Source organism: Vipera ursinii (genome assembly GCF_947247035.1).
Source record: "Vipera ursinii genome assembly, chromosome: 3".
Lineage (NCBI taxonomy): Eukaryota > Metazoa > Chordata > Lepidosauria > Squamata > Viperidae > Vipera > Vipera ursinii.
In genome coordinates, this window is record NC_139516.1 from 9,421,830 (window position 1) to 9,436,247 (window position 14,418).

General features: G+C 43.8%; 1 protein-coding gene across 5 annotated transcripts; it reads left to right on the forward strand.

The window, feature by feature from the left end:
• Positions 1–3,373: 3,373 nt before the first annotated feature.
• On the forward strand, positions 3,374–12,979 carry RPS21 (ribosomal protein S21; the record flags this gene model as incomplete). 5 transcript variants are annotated; one of them, XM_083361037.1, is made up of 6 exons in its annotated part: positions 3,374–3,434; positions 6,497–6,590; positions 9,206–9,269; positions 10,005–10,076; positions 12,142–12,197; positions 12,919–12,979. In XM_083361037.1, exons 2-6 carry the CDS (start codon positions 6,541–6,543, stop codon positions 12,926–12,928), a joined length of 252 nt encoding a protein of 83 aa, XP_083217163.1. In that variant the 5' UTR covers positions 3,374–3,434; positions 6,497–6,540. The 5 variants fall into 5 exon arrangements, with proteins under 5 accessions (XP_083217163.1, XP_083217165.1, XP_083217164.1 ...); XM_083361039.1 differs by lacking the exon at positions 3,374–3,434 and adding an exon at positions 4,710–4,959; XM_083361038.1 differs by lacking the exon at positions 3,374–3,434 and adding an exon at positions 4,712–5,151.
• Positions 12,980–14,418: the final 1,439 nt, after the last annotated feature.

Genomic DNA, 14,418 nt, shown 5'->3' on the forward strand with positions numbered 1-14,418 from the left:
CTGGAGCTGAGGCAAGTAACAGGAGCTCACCCTGTCACGTGGCACTGGGGTCTTGAACCCAAGCTGTCAGCAAAAATTCAATAGGAAGGGCAAGGTATACTGAGTCTTGTATGCATGACTCTTTAAGCAGGTATAGTATCAAATTTCAAAAACAATCTCTCAAGGATTACCTGATTTCAAAACTATCATTGGTGTTCATATTGATGGGGGATGATCTTGAGATGGGGGTGAACTGTGCATCTTCCAAGGAGAGAATGTAGTAATGGGTAACTTCAAATACCCTATAATAAATGCATGTTGTAGCTGACCGAATTTCTAATTCTATGCCATTCGCTAATAATAAAGCAAAGGGGACACAACAGTTTTTAATCTAACCAGGTTCAAGGTAACATGTGAAAGGTAAATATTTCTGAATTAATGACAACGCTTTTACCAACTTTTAAGTAAAAAAAACTTAACTTCCAACACAAAGGCATTTTATGCTGAAAGATGAAATGTCACTACAGGTTACCTATTTTTGGTTTGAGTTACATCACAATAACTCAGAATATACAGTATGCTGTGTAGCAGAAACAGTGATAGTGGAGAGAATAGTTTAAAAAGAAAAGGTTTGCCAAAATAGAGAAAGGGAAAAATTCAAATGTTCACAGAAGAAATGAAAGCTATTTTTTAAAATTGGTTTAAATGATATGTTCCTTGGAAAATGTATAGCAAGATTCACATCTTCATCCTGGGCTTAAACTGAAAGCTGGATTGCAATGATCGCAATTGTGTTTCCACCAAAACCAATATTGTTAATTGCAACTTTGATTTTTTTCCCCTCCAAATTAGAGAGGTCCTCAGATGATACAAGATTAAAGGGTATGCTGATTTTTTTTTCAGGAGGATAATAGACCTTTAACTTCCAGAGTACAAGGGCTTGAAATGTTTCTCCACAACTGTCCAGTATAGTTTGCAGTGATATTCCACTTTATTGTCTGGGAAAATGGCATATGGTGAATTCTTGCAATTTTGACTAGCTGTCTGTTGTTTTAACCATTTAGTCGTGTCCAACTCTGGGTGACTTTATAGGTAAGTGTTTTCCATGCTTCCCTGTCAAGCACAGCTTCTTCCAATTGTTGCATGTTCAACTTTGTATCAGATCAGCGGTGTGTACCTAACCTAATTTAATTTGTCAAATCCTAAGAGCAAAGCATGCCCAGGAAGCAAATAGCAACAGCTTCAGCAAACCACAATGATGTCAAAATGACACATAGCAGCCTTTCTGTGATGTTATTAAGCATATTTTGTCATTTGCCCACCCTTACAAGTGCCAAGAAGGGCCTGGGGAATGAGTTCAAGCTGCTGTCATTTTCAGGTAGGTCAAGAGAAGAATGGGGCAGAGATGCAAAATAGCTTCTTGGTGTTGGTTGCTGTGCTTCACTTCCCATCAGCAAGAACTGAATTGGCAGGTTGAGTTCCCTTCCCATTTTGGGGCGCTGTGATCCATGCCAGACCCATCTGGCCCTAAGTAGTTCCATCACCATACAACAGCGGAAGAGCCGGCTGGCTTGGCAGTTCCTGCTGAAACTACTGCTTTACAAAGGTGCAATAACAACTGTCTTCTCAGGAAGCCATATTTACTGCTATGGTGGAGGGCTGCCCAGGGTGAAGAGGAATCCTGTTGCTATCCTACCTGATGCCCAACAGCACGGGTGTCAAAACTCACCACGTCGCATGACGTGTTGCGACATATCTCGACTTTTTTTTTTGCATTGCTGGAGCGGGCGCGGCCTCTGCATGATGCAACCGGCCCACTGGCCTGCAGTTCAACCCCCTTGCCCAACAGCATCATCTCTGCTGAGCTGGCAGAAGCCAAAAATACAAAATAACAGAGTTGAAAGGGAACTCTGAGGACTTCTAGTCTAGTCCAACCGCCTGTTCAAGCAGGAGACCCTAGACCAGACATGTTAAACTCGCGACGTCATGTGACATCGTGCAACGTATCGGAACTTTTTCCCTTTGCTGGCAATGGGATGAGCGCAGTTTCTCCGTGACGCTCCGGCCCGCGGGCCGGCAGTTTGACACCCCTGCCCTAGACAAATGGTATAGGGTCCAGCCTCTTCTTAAAAAGCTTGTGATAAGAGCACCCACAACTTCTGAAGGCAAGCCGTTCCACTGGTTGATTGTTCTCGCCGTCAGGAAATTTCTCCTCAATTGTAGGTTGCATCTCTCTTTTATAGGTTTCCATCCGTTACTTCTTGTGCTGCCCTGAGGTGCTTTGGAGAACAGATGGATCCCCTCTTCTCTGTGACAGCCCCTCAAGTATTGGAAGGCAGTCAACCCTAGTCCTTCTCTTCTTTAGATTAGATGTACCTATTTTGTGTAACCCTTCTTCATATATTTTAGTCTCCAGATCCCTCATCATCTTTGTGGTGCTCTTCTGCAGTTTCCAGGGCCTATCAGCATTTTTTTATATTTATATATATATCGTGATGACCAAAAGTGGATGCACCATTCCGGTGTGGCGAGCGTACAGGCTCAGCTGGCAGAATCCCAGGATAGTTTTCTGTTCTGCGGAATGCCCTCCAACTGAGAGACTGGGACTCCCCTTATGCCCAATCATGGGCAGTGGTTTATGGGAGCTGAAGTTTGGAAGTCCAACCCAATCTAGATGAGGGTCTTTTTTCAACCTTGGCAACTTTAAGAATGGGTGGACTTCACGTCCCAGAATTCCCCAACCAGCATGAGTTCCTAGGCCAGGGGTAGGCAAACTTGGCTCTTTTATGACTCGTGAACTTCAGCTCCCAGAATTCCTGAGCCAGCCATGCTGAGGGGAAAGGGAGAGGTTTCCAAGCTGAGCTATGCTGGCTCAGGAATTCTGGGAGTTGAAGCCCACGAGTCCTAAAAGAGCCAAGGTTGCCTATCCCTGAGGTAATGCTTAACTAATACACTGAAATGCCCTAGACCAGGGGTAGGCAACCTGGGCTCTTTTATGACTCGTGGACTTCAACTCCCAGAATTCCTGAGCCAGCCATGCTGAGGGGAAAGGGAAAGGTTTCCAAGCTGAGCCATGCTGGCTCAGGAATTCTGGGAGTTGAAGTCCACGAGTCACAAAAGAGCCCAGGTTGCCTACCCCTGGCCTAAGCGGTGCGCGTTTCTTTCTCCCGCTGGGAGCTTCTGCATTCTCCTCGGCTCCACCAGCGCTGCCAAAAGCGCGCGCTCAGGTTGGGCATCCCCTCCCTGCAACGGGAGAAAGGCGTGGGCGTGGCTAACGCCCCCTGCGCCCCGCCCTCAGGTAGCGCCCTCACTTCCGCTTTCGCGTTCTGATGGCGTCATCTCCTGCGCGCCGCTCCGTGTCTTTCCTCCCCCCCTCCCTTCTGCCGCGAGCTTTCGAGTCGCTTCGGAGTGACGTCCTCTTCCTTTTCCGGCTTGGGCTCGCGGCGTGTGCGGAGGTGAGGCGAGGCCTGGCCGGGTTCGCGGCGGCGCCTTTTTATTTCTCGCCGCCTTCCCCGGGCCGGTCGGACCACGGCGGGAAGTGTGTGTGTGGGGGGGATGTTTCTAGATTTACTGCGGGGCGGGGAAGGAAGAACGTGCCCGCGACCCTCCTCTTCCCAATGCTGCCTATGCAGAAAGCCAAGCCCCATTAGGAGGGTAGAGCCTAGGGTGGGAAGGTCCTCTTGAGGTCATCCAGACCAACCCCCTGCTACTGCAGGGATTCCAAATTATTATTTTTTAATTTTTAATTTTAATTCCATTTATATCCCGCCCTTCTCCGAAGACTCAGGGCGGCTTACAAGCTTAGCAGTAGCCTTCATTCTATGTATATGCCTGCTTATTAGGGCTTTCACACACACCCCAAGCGGCATTATTACAAAGTCAGCTTATTGCCCCCAACAATTACAAGTATCCCAGACAGCTTCATTTGTTACATTTCTATGCTGTTTTTCCCGTCTTAACGACTGCTTGGCCGTCCCGTCCACGCTTCCTGCGAAGGGGAACCACCACCTAATAATAATAATAAAGTTGGAAGGGACCTTGGAGGACATCTAGTCCAACCCCCTGCTCAGGCAGGAAACCCGATACCATTTCAGACAAATGGCTGGCCAGTCTCTTCTTAAAAACTTCCAGTGTTGGAGCATTCACCACTTCTGGAGGCAGGTTGTTCCGCTGGTTAATTGTTCTGACTGTCAGGAAGTTTCTCCTTAGTTCTAGGTTGCTTCTCTCCTTGACTAGTTTCCATCCGTTGCTTCTTGTCCTGCCTTCAGGTGCTTTGGAGAATAGCTTGACTCCCTCTTCTTTGGGGCAGCCCCTGAGATATTGGAACACTGCTATCATGTCACCCCTCACCCTTCTCTTCGTTAAACTACACATACCCAATTCCAGCAACCGTTCCCTATATGTTTTAGCCTCCAGTCCCCCAATCTTAGTTGCTCTTCTCTGTACCCTTTCTAGAGTCTCAACATCTTTTTTACATCGTGGTGACCAAAACTCGATGCAGTATTCCAGATGTGGCCTTACCAAGGCATTGTAAAGTGGTATTAGTACTTCACGTGATCTTGATTCTGTCCCTCTGTTAATGCAGCCTAGCACTCTGTTGGCTTTTTTGGCAGCTGCAGCACACTGCTGGCTCATATTGAAGTGATTGTCTACTAGGACTCCGAGATCTCTCTCACAGTTACTACTATATCTGTACATTTGGTTTTTCTTACGTAAATGTAAAACCTTACTTTTTTCACCATTGAATTTCATTTTGTTAGATAGCACCCAGTGTTTAAGTCTATCCAGATCCTCCTGTATCTTAAGCCTATCTTCTGGAGTGTTGGCTATTCCGGCCAGCTTGGTGTCGTCTGCAAATTTGATGAGTTGCCCATTTATCCCTTCATCCAAATCGTTGATGGAAGATGTTGAAGAGCACTGGGCCCAGAACAGAGCCCTGGGGCACCCCACTACCCACCTCCCTTGGTTCCTCTTTAGAAAGCAAGTAAAGCTTGGCTTCTCGGGTTTATTTTCCCCTCACGTTGATTCTACTTTCCTGTATCATGGATCCATCCTTTTTGGTCTGCATTCAGACCTATGGAGAACAGATTCTGCCCTTTCCTGTCAGACCCAGCCAGGTATCTGATGGATGATGTGAGATATCTCCATCTTTCCAGTTCAAGGCAAATGAAGGTTAGGTTTTTTGTTTTTTAATGATAACTATGCATATGTTGTATATTGTGTGTTTAGGTGTGTGTTGTGTATGTGTTCACTTTGGGAGTGGGCAACTAAATTTCATTTTTGGTGTGTGCCGTGCCCACAGTAAAAGGTTATCCATCCATCCATCCTTCTTCCTTCCTTAGGAGAAATCTTGAGCCAGTGTCTGCGATCAATAAGCCCATCCTTTCTGCTTCACTTAACGCTCAAGGAGACATGAGAATCTAGAACAGACATGTCAAACACAAGGCCCGGGGGCCGGATGCGGCCCGCGAAGTGGTTTCATGTGGCCCACGAAGCCATCCTGGAAACAGTGAGGGAAGGGCCCCCACTGCCTTGGCCCTGGCCCAGAGACCCTCCTTCTGCCAGAGACCCTCAGATCTGTCCCACTCCTGCCCAGGCCCCCATAGTCACCCTTGATTCGAACCATGTAGAGCTGGCCACGCCCACCCAGTAGGCCATACGCACTCTAGCTACACCCACCCAGTAGGCCATGGCCACCCTGGCCATACCCACCCGGCCCCCTGAGGGCAACCGCAATGCTGATGCGGTCCTCAATGAAATTGAGTTTGACACCCCTGATATAGAAAATGGGCCCCTGCTTGTTCGTGCATGTCATAGAACTGGAGCTGTTGAGAAAACCTTGATTTAAGAAAGATAGGCTTTGCAGATTTTTATACTCAGGTTTATGAGTTTTGTCTCCTAGAAGCAGATACAGCAGAGCAAATGAATGCAGCTATTCTACAGCCTGTTTTCCACATATATGTATCTATAATTTTTGTGGTCTTCAGAGTGGCTGCTAATTGTGCTGGCCAAGGAGAATGAGGAAATGCTTGAGTGTATTCCTGCTTAACCCCTGTGAAAAGAGAAGGGTCTTTCTGTAGTAAGGATGGAGAGATCCTGTATCCCGCCATTCATGTATCTCAAGTGTTATTAAACACAGGATTATCTTAATGAGGGAGTAGTGGCCAGCTGGATACAATCTTGTTCCCAAAAGATGTGTAAGCCAATGTTAACAATTCCAGTTTTTATCCTGTAAAGCTGTGTGCAAATGGGCAGCTACAGATAATATTCTCAAAGTTACAACATCACAGAAAAAAGTGACGGGACTCTTTTTCACGCTCACAACCCTTGCAGCATCCCCATGGTCATGTGATCAAAATTCAGGCGCTTAGCAATTGGACTATATTTATGATAGTTACATTGTCCTGGGGTCATGTGATCACCTTTTGTAACCTACCCAGCCAGCTTCTGACAAGCAAAGTCAGTGGGGAAAGCCAGATTAGCATAATAACTCCATGATTTGCAATAATCTTTTTAGAAATCTCCTGTTGCACCTGATTTGAGGCAAATAAAAGAAGCATAATGCAGAACGACGCTGGGGAGTTTGTAGATCTCTATGTGCCTCGCAAATGGTGAGTAAATCTGATCATCAGAAATTGTGTGTATTCCTTAGGATGGTTTGAAAATTGATATGGCTGTATTATTACTTATTTGATCTCACACAGGATTCCAAATCAGGACTCCTAAGTGTCTTACATTCCCTTCTAGTTCAATTGTTGGGGGCAATTAAGCTGACTTTGTAATAATGCCGCTTGGGGGGTATGAAAGCCCTAATAAGCAGGCATATACATAGAATGAAGGCTACTGCTAAGCTTGTAAGCCGCCCTGAGTCTTCGGAGAAGGGCGGGATATAAATGGAATTAAAATAAAATAAATAAATAAATAAATTAAAATAGTAAAATGGAATAACAAAACTAACAATCCCAAAAACAGTAGTATAGTAAAATTATAAAGACTATAGCCCCATGCAACGATAAACAGCAAAACAGGTGCCAGGTTGTATGAATTGTCCATTGGGTTTTAAAAAAATAAATCCAAAGTTTTATGGCTCTCTAAAGCTCAACACAGTAAATATAGTCCGGTAATCTGGTAAAATAATCTTAGCCAGGAAAGTACCAGCTTCAGCCTCTTATGTGTAAGACACAACTGGCAGGATATCCAGGGATTTATAAGGATTCGGAGGGGCAGTTCAGGCCTGGCTTTCCACCTTCCATCCCAATACATCTGGTGAAGGGAAACCATCACTTTTCTGGGTAGTTGTTTTAAACTGCTGTACCGATAAAAGAGAATATTTGTAACTCAGGGCTGGAATGAGTCTCTGATGCTCTCTGCGCTTGATTATATTGTTGCGGATGTTTCACCATCCAAACTAGTGCCAGTGGCAGTGATTATATTTCCTAGTTTGAGTAAGGAAACATCTGCAAGAAAACCACCAAGCTCAGAAAGCATGAAAGGCTTCTCACTGCTGCAAGGCAAAATTATTTGCAAGCTTAGCTCACCATCCTCTCGGTACTTGGGGGAAATAATTGGCGCCAATCACAGATGGCTTTGTGCTTTTTTCCTCCCCCTCCTATAGTTTTTTCCAGAAGGAAGTTATTGCAACATGTTCCGATGGCCCAACAAAGGAAATTTGGGACAGTTTGGTTCAGATATTCCATGAATGAAAGCCAGTAGTATCATGCCTAATATTTCCCACTAGGCCAGGGGGTAGGCTCTTTTATGACTTATGGACTTCAACTCCCAGAATTCCTAAGCCAGCATGGCTCAGCTTGGAAACCTCTCCCTTTCCCCTCAGCATGGCTGGCTCAGGAATTCTGGGAGTTGAAGTCCACGAGTCATAAAAGAGCCGAGGTTGCCTACCCCTGAACTAGGCCATCAGGCTCCTCTGTTTCGTGCGGTGAGAATCTTGCCTTGGTGGCTACCTTCTCTCTCATTTCTTTTCCACCATAGCCGCAAAGTACTTTTTATTTATTTAGGCGTTTTTAGACTGAACTCATTAGTTTTAAAAATTATGCAAGGCAGCAAACTTACACAATCTTCCCTCTCCTATTTTCCCCACAATAACCCTGAAAGGTGAATTGGACTGAGACTGACCTAAAGTCAGCCAACTGCCTTTAAAGGTGGGACTAGAATTCACCGTCTCCTGGGGATTGGCCCAAAGGCACCCAGTTCCCTTTCATGCTAAGGTGAGACTAGAACTCACAGTCTCCTAGTTTCTAGCCTAATGCCTTAACCACTAGACCAGGAGTAGGCAACCTGGGCTCTTTTATGACTCATGGACTTCAACTCCCAGAATTCCTGAGCCAGCTGGCTCAGGAATTCTGGGAGTTGAAGTCCATGAGTCATAAAAGAGCCCAGATTGCCTACCCCTGCACTGGACCAAACTGGTTAGTTAAATTTAGTTAAGATGAGAGAAAAATCATAAATCTATTATTATTGAAAATGCCTTGTTTGTATCAGTTATCGCTCAGATTAGCAGTTTGTCCCATTTCAGATTATAAAATAAAATTGTGATTATTTTTAAAGGGAAGGAAGAGCTTTCAATATTATGTGGACCCTCCAAAACAGAGAATTGCAAACTTAAAAAACATTGGAACATGGGTTAGCTTTATACCCAAATGAGCGCTCAGCTATAGATGAAAAATTGTTTTCTTCTCAGGAAAGATCTTTCACAGAGAGCAGTAGCTTTCTGATTCATGATTTTAACTCAAATTATAATTTAACCTTATTGTATCTTAATTGGGCATTATGTTTTATTCCGGTGGATTATGCACGCATAGGGAGATTTGCTTTGTTATACTAGTAGATACTTCTATATGCATAATTTACTATTGTAAAAAAAAGTAATTATAAGGAAGAATCTGGCATAACCTTTTCTGACTAATATAATTCATTAAAAGGCATAAAACATCCTGCAGCTTGTGAAAATTATATGTGTAAATTAGGAAAAAAGTTTCTGATTTTATGTTACCATAGATTAGCATAGCTGCCCTCCCAGAATGTCTTAATAAGAGCGATTCTGGTTTTTTTTTTCTTGTGGGAACTTCTGCTAAAAGAGTGGTAAGTTGGCACATCAAGAAATGGAATTAATGCTACATGATGAGAGTTATCTAGAAAGATAACAGCATTTTTTCTAGACCAGGGTCTGATTTTAAGTTCTTCTGTTTATATATTCCTTTCCCTTCAGCTCTGCTAGCAATCGGATAATTGGTGCTAAAGACCACGCTTCCATCCAAATAAATGTTGCAGAAGTAAGTAAAATATCAGTACTCCAAATTGAAAGCCATCTGTGTTTCAAATAATATAAACAGCTTGTTGCAATTGCATAGTAAAAAAATATTTTTACTTGTTTGGGGTAATATATCCCGAATGTATGGGCATTAGACATTAAGCTGTCATTCCTAACGCAGGCAAACAAAACCAGAGCTTGATTGTTATGTAATAACAACTGTTAAATCAAAAGCTTTCAGAACACAAACAGAAACCTAGCAGTGAGACAGGAGAGAGAACGAATATGATTAGAACAAAATATTGTATGTAACGGAGGTTGAAATCGTCATTTGTTGTAGGCTTCTTTTAAAGTTTAAAACGGGTCTTCAACATGCTGGCTGAGGAATTCTGGGAGTTGAAGTCCACAAGTCATAAAAGGGCCAAGTTTGAAGACCCCTGGTTTAAAAATTGCTTCAAACTTTGCCTTTTTTTTCCCCTTTCATTTTGATGTGCTGTAAAATAGCCGTAACGAAAAATGATTCTGTAAGTGGGACTTTTGCCCAAGTTTGCAATATTCCGGTGACTCTAGCCATAAATGCATCTTTTCCTTTAAACCCATTTGTTCGAGATGGGAATGGGCTTTGCCGAGAGTGTCAAACTGGCTAGATATGTAGATATGTAAAACATAAAAGTGAGCAAGTATATTCTGTGACTTTCAACTTTCAGGTATGATTGTGTAACCCTCTTAATTGAACCCCCCTTAATTCCATTGGCAGGTTGACAAAGCTACAGGCAGAGTGAATGGCCAGTTCAAAGCATATGCCATTTGCGGAGCAATTCGTCGGATGGTAAGTCTAATGGTTTTTCAACGATTCAGAGTTTGCCCATTTCTGAATGGTTTATAAATACAGGATGGGTAGTTTCACACATTGTATTTATGCATATGTATGTCCATTCCACTTCTTCTTCTTGTAGCAACTCAGTTAAAGTAATGTACCATACATTAATATACTGCATAATGTTAGAGCTAGTTTGGTCTAGTGCAGGGGTCTTCAAACCTGGCCCTTTTATGACTTGTGGAATTCTGGGAGTTGAAGTCCACAAGTCATAAAAGGGCCAAATTTGAAGACCCCTGGTCTGGTAGTTAAGACATTAAGTTAGAAGGCGGGTGACTGTGAGCTCAAGTCCCACTCTAGCCATGAAAGCCAACTGAGTGACTTTGGGCCAGTCCCTCTCAGGCCAACCAACTTTGGGTTGTTGTTGTTGTGGGGAAAATAGGAGGATTATCTGTTGGATATGTTCACCGCCTTGAGTTATTTGTAAAAATAATAAAAGGGACATACATATTAATGTTGTTAGCTGCAAAGTTGTGTCTGACCCATCGCGACCCTATGGACAACGTTCCTCCAGGCCTTCCTGTCCTCTACCATCTTCTGGAGTCCCTTTAAGCTCACACCTACTGCTTCAGTGACTCCATCCAGCCACCTCATTCTCTGCCGTCCCCTTCTTCTCTTGCCCTCAATCTTTCCCAGCATTAGGCTCTTCTCCAGTGAGTCCTTCCTTCTCATTAGGTGGCCAAAGTATTTGAGTTTCAACTTCAGGATCTGGCCTTCTAAAGAGCAGTCAGGGTTGATCTCCTCTAGGACTGACCGGTTTGATCGCCTTGCAGTCCAAGGGACTCGCAGGAGTCTTCTCCAGCGCCAGAGTTCAGAGGCCTCGATTCTTTGGCGCTCGGCCTTTCTTATGGTCCAACTTTCACAGCCATACATTGCAATTAGGGTATATAATTTGGGGGTATAAAATGTACCATCGTGGAATGTTGTAACCTCAAACAGACCGCCTTTCAAGAAACAGACCAACATTAGAATGGACTTGTTTCAGGGTCAAACCACTTTAGCACTACGTTTATGGAAATTCTCAGTCATCCATGTCATGGTTGTCTCAGAGGTGCTTTTTCAAGAGGCAACCGGGCTTTCTTCTGGATTCCCCACCGTCCAGTCAGAGCTGAAGAAGCTTCTTGGATGAGAAGCGAAACATCTTCAAAGGAAAACAAGAAAGTCCAGTTGCCTCTTGCAAAAAAGCCTATCTGAGACTTTAGGACTATCCATTTCAGTCTCAATGTGTTACTGTGGAATGCTTTACCTATCTTCACTAAAGAAATACTAATTCTGTATTGTGGTTTTAGACTGTTATAATTACGAATTCTTGTAACTAGGTTTTAAACCTTGGCCATTATTTAATCTTAAAAACTTAGCAAATAAGTATACAATAGGACTTTATTCTTTTTTTTTATTGAAAAGTTTTACAGTACATTTTTAAATACAAAACCCCTCCCCTCCCCTCTCCCCAAACCTCCCCTCCCCTCCCCCCCTCCTTGACTTCCCAGAGCTAAATACAGGGTATAAAAATACAAACAAACATAATCTAAAATATGCAAACAACAATAAAATATTAAATTCTATCGCACTTTAACTCTTAATAAAATAACTACAAGCTAGTTATACATCATATAAATCCACTACTTATTCAAATGCTAAGTGAAACTTTTTAGTCCCATATTTATTCTGGATATAATCAATCCATCTTCTCCACTCCACAATATATCTCTGTTGCGATTGGTCTTTCAAATACGCTGAAATCTTTGCCATTTCCGCCAAATTGGAAACTTTTAAAGTCCATTCTTCTATAGTCGGCAGTTCTTCCTTCTTCCAATATTGCACTACTAAAAGTCTCGCTGCCGTAATTAAATTCAACATCAGCTTAGTGTCCACTTTATTCTTAAGGCTGATACAAACTGTTGCCCTTTTAGTTGCCGATGAATTTCCTTTCAAATTCACCTAAGCATTTTCAGATTGAAATTCAGGGTATGAATTCAATTTCTTCGTCTTGCCTAACTATAAAACTATTTTTCAGGGGGAGTCCGATGACTCAATTCTGCGACTGGCAAAAAATGATGGAATTGTTTCCAAGTAAGTCTGACATTTAAGTCTGGAAACTGGGATAATGCATTTTTCTTTTCTGTTTTGCTTGGTAGCACATAATGGATATCGTGTATTCTCAAAATATATGCCTTGGTGAAAACGCTTATGTATTTATTAGGTTTCTATAGCTGCTCATTTCACAAAAAGTGATTCTTATAAAAATGAAGAGAAGTTTCCTGACAGTGAGAACAATCACATCAGTGGCTTGCCTCCAGACGCTGTGGGTGCTCCAACACTGGAGTTTTTCCGGAAGAGATTAGACAACCATTTGCCTGAAATGGTATAAGACAGGTCTTCAAACTCCTTTATGACTTGTGGACTTCAACTCTCAGAATTCCTCAGCCAGCGTGCCTGGCTGAGGAATTCTGGGAGTTGAAATCCACAAGTCATAAAAGGACCAAGTTTGAAGACCCCCTAGTATAAAGGTTTCCTGCTTCTGCAGGGGTTTGGACCTCCAAGGTCCCTTTTCAGCTCTATTAATTATATTATCAGAAGGAAATCTATAGTTACCCTTTCCATTTGAAAGTATCCCCCTCCCTTGTTTTTCAGTGCTTTTGGGCATATTTTCAGATGTAGCATAGGGCTTCAGCCGACCATTATTTTATTTAAGAAAGTCCAATAGGGCAGGTTCCAGGGAGGAATTTCTGTGAGCCCATATCCTTAATTTTTGGGAACATTAACCATCCTGTGTTTGGTTTTGTCTTTGCAGGAATTTCTAACTGAAGAAACGTAATATGGGATTTCTTAGAAAATAAAACCATTGGAAAACATTTGTCGTGCAGTGCATCATTTCAAGTCATAACAGGCAGAATACTTTACATGTGGATAATTTTTAAGTTTAAGGCATTATTGGTGTTCATCGTTTAAGAATACAATCCTATTCGTAATTAACTTTAAAATAAATTCCATCAATTTCAGTGGCACTGAGGGCTGCCTAACCTTTCAGGCAGTGCAGCCTTCTGTATATCGCCTCTGCCGTAGGAAATAATTTCTTGGGTGGGAAAAATGTGGATGGTTTATGTTGTGGAACAAACAGTAATTAATAAAAGGTAAAGGTTCCCCCGCACATGTGTGCTAGTCGTTTCCAACTCTAGGGGCCGGTGCTCATCTCCGTTTCAAAGCTGAAGAGCCAGCGCTTGTCCGAGGACGTCTCCGTGGTCATGTGGCCGGCATGACTGGATGCCAAAGGCACACGGAACACTGTTACCTTCCCACCGTAGTGGTCCCTATTTTTCTACTTGCATTTTTACGTGCTTTCGAACTGCTAGGTTGGCAGAACCTGGGACGAGTAACAGGAGCTCGCTCTCTTACGCGGCACTCAGGATTCAACCCGCCAAACTGATCAACAGGCTCAGCGTCCTAATCCACTGAGCCACCGCAGGGCTTATTAAGAATAGCCATTTCAATAGACAGTTAACGAGCAGGTCAGAACAGTTCATCTCTACTTGGTAAAGCCCAGAGATTCTGCACTGAGTTCATTGGAAAGAACCTGTAGTTAGTACTCTCATCTGCCCTTTATTTTCACTCCTAGCTAATATCCATCATGCTCCATTTTAGACCCTGTAAAAGGTAATGGTTTCCCCTATCCCAGTGTTGGCGAACCTTTTAGAGACCGAGTGCCCAAACCGCAACCCAAAACCCACTTATTTATCGCAAAGTGCCAGGGCTGCATCAGCTTTGTGATGCCCTCGGGGGGGGGAGGAGACGGCAGGGAGGCACCTCTGAGTGCTGCTTCTGGCACACAAAACCCAGGGGGTACAAAAATGGGCTACTGTGTGCAAGGTGTAAAAACGGCTGCTGCCGCACCATAGGATGCAGATACAAGGCACTGCACCACACAAGAAGGGGGCAGGCCTAGTGAGTATCACGCAGGCACTAGCCCCGCCCCATTTGCAGCATGTGCATGCTTGCGGCCCTGCGCGCACATTCTCACGTAAAATGCTTCCCCCTCCCTTCCAGTCCACCAATCGACAATGGTTGGTGACCTCTGCTCTGCCACCTCTACTCGAGCTTGTATTCGACCACTTCACCTCCTTTGTGCTGGGCGGGACTCCTGCTCCGGGTGGCGGTGGTGTCCTGATGGACCTGCTGTTGGCGGTGGCATGGGTGCGTGCCAACAGAGAGGGCTCTAAGTGCTGCCTCTGGCACGCGTGCCATAGGTTCACCACCACTGCCCTATCCAGTCATGTCCAACTCAAGGGGGTGGTGC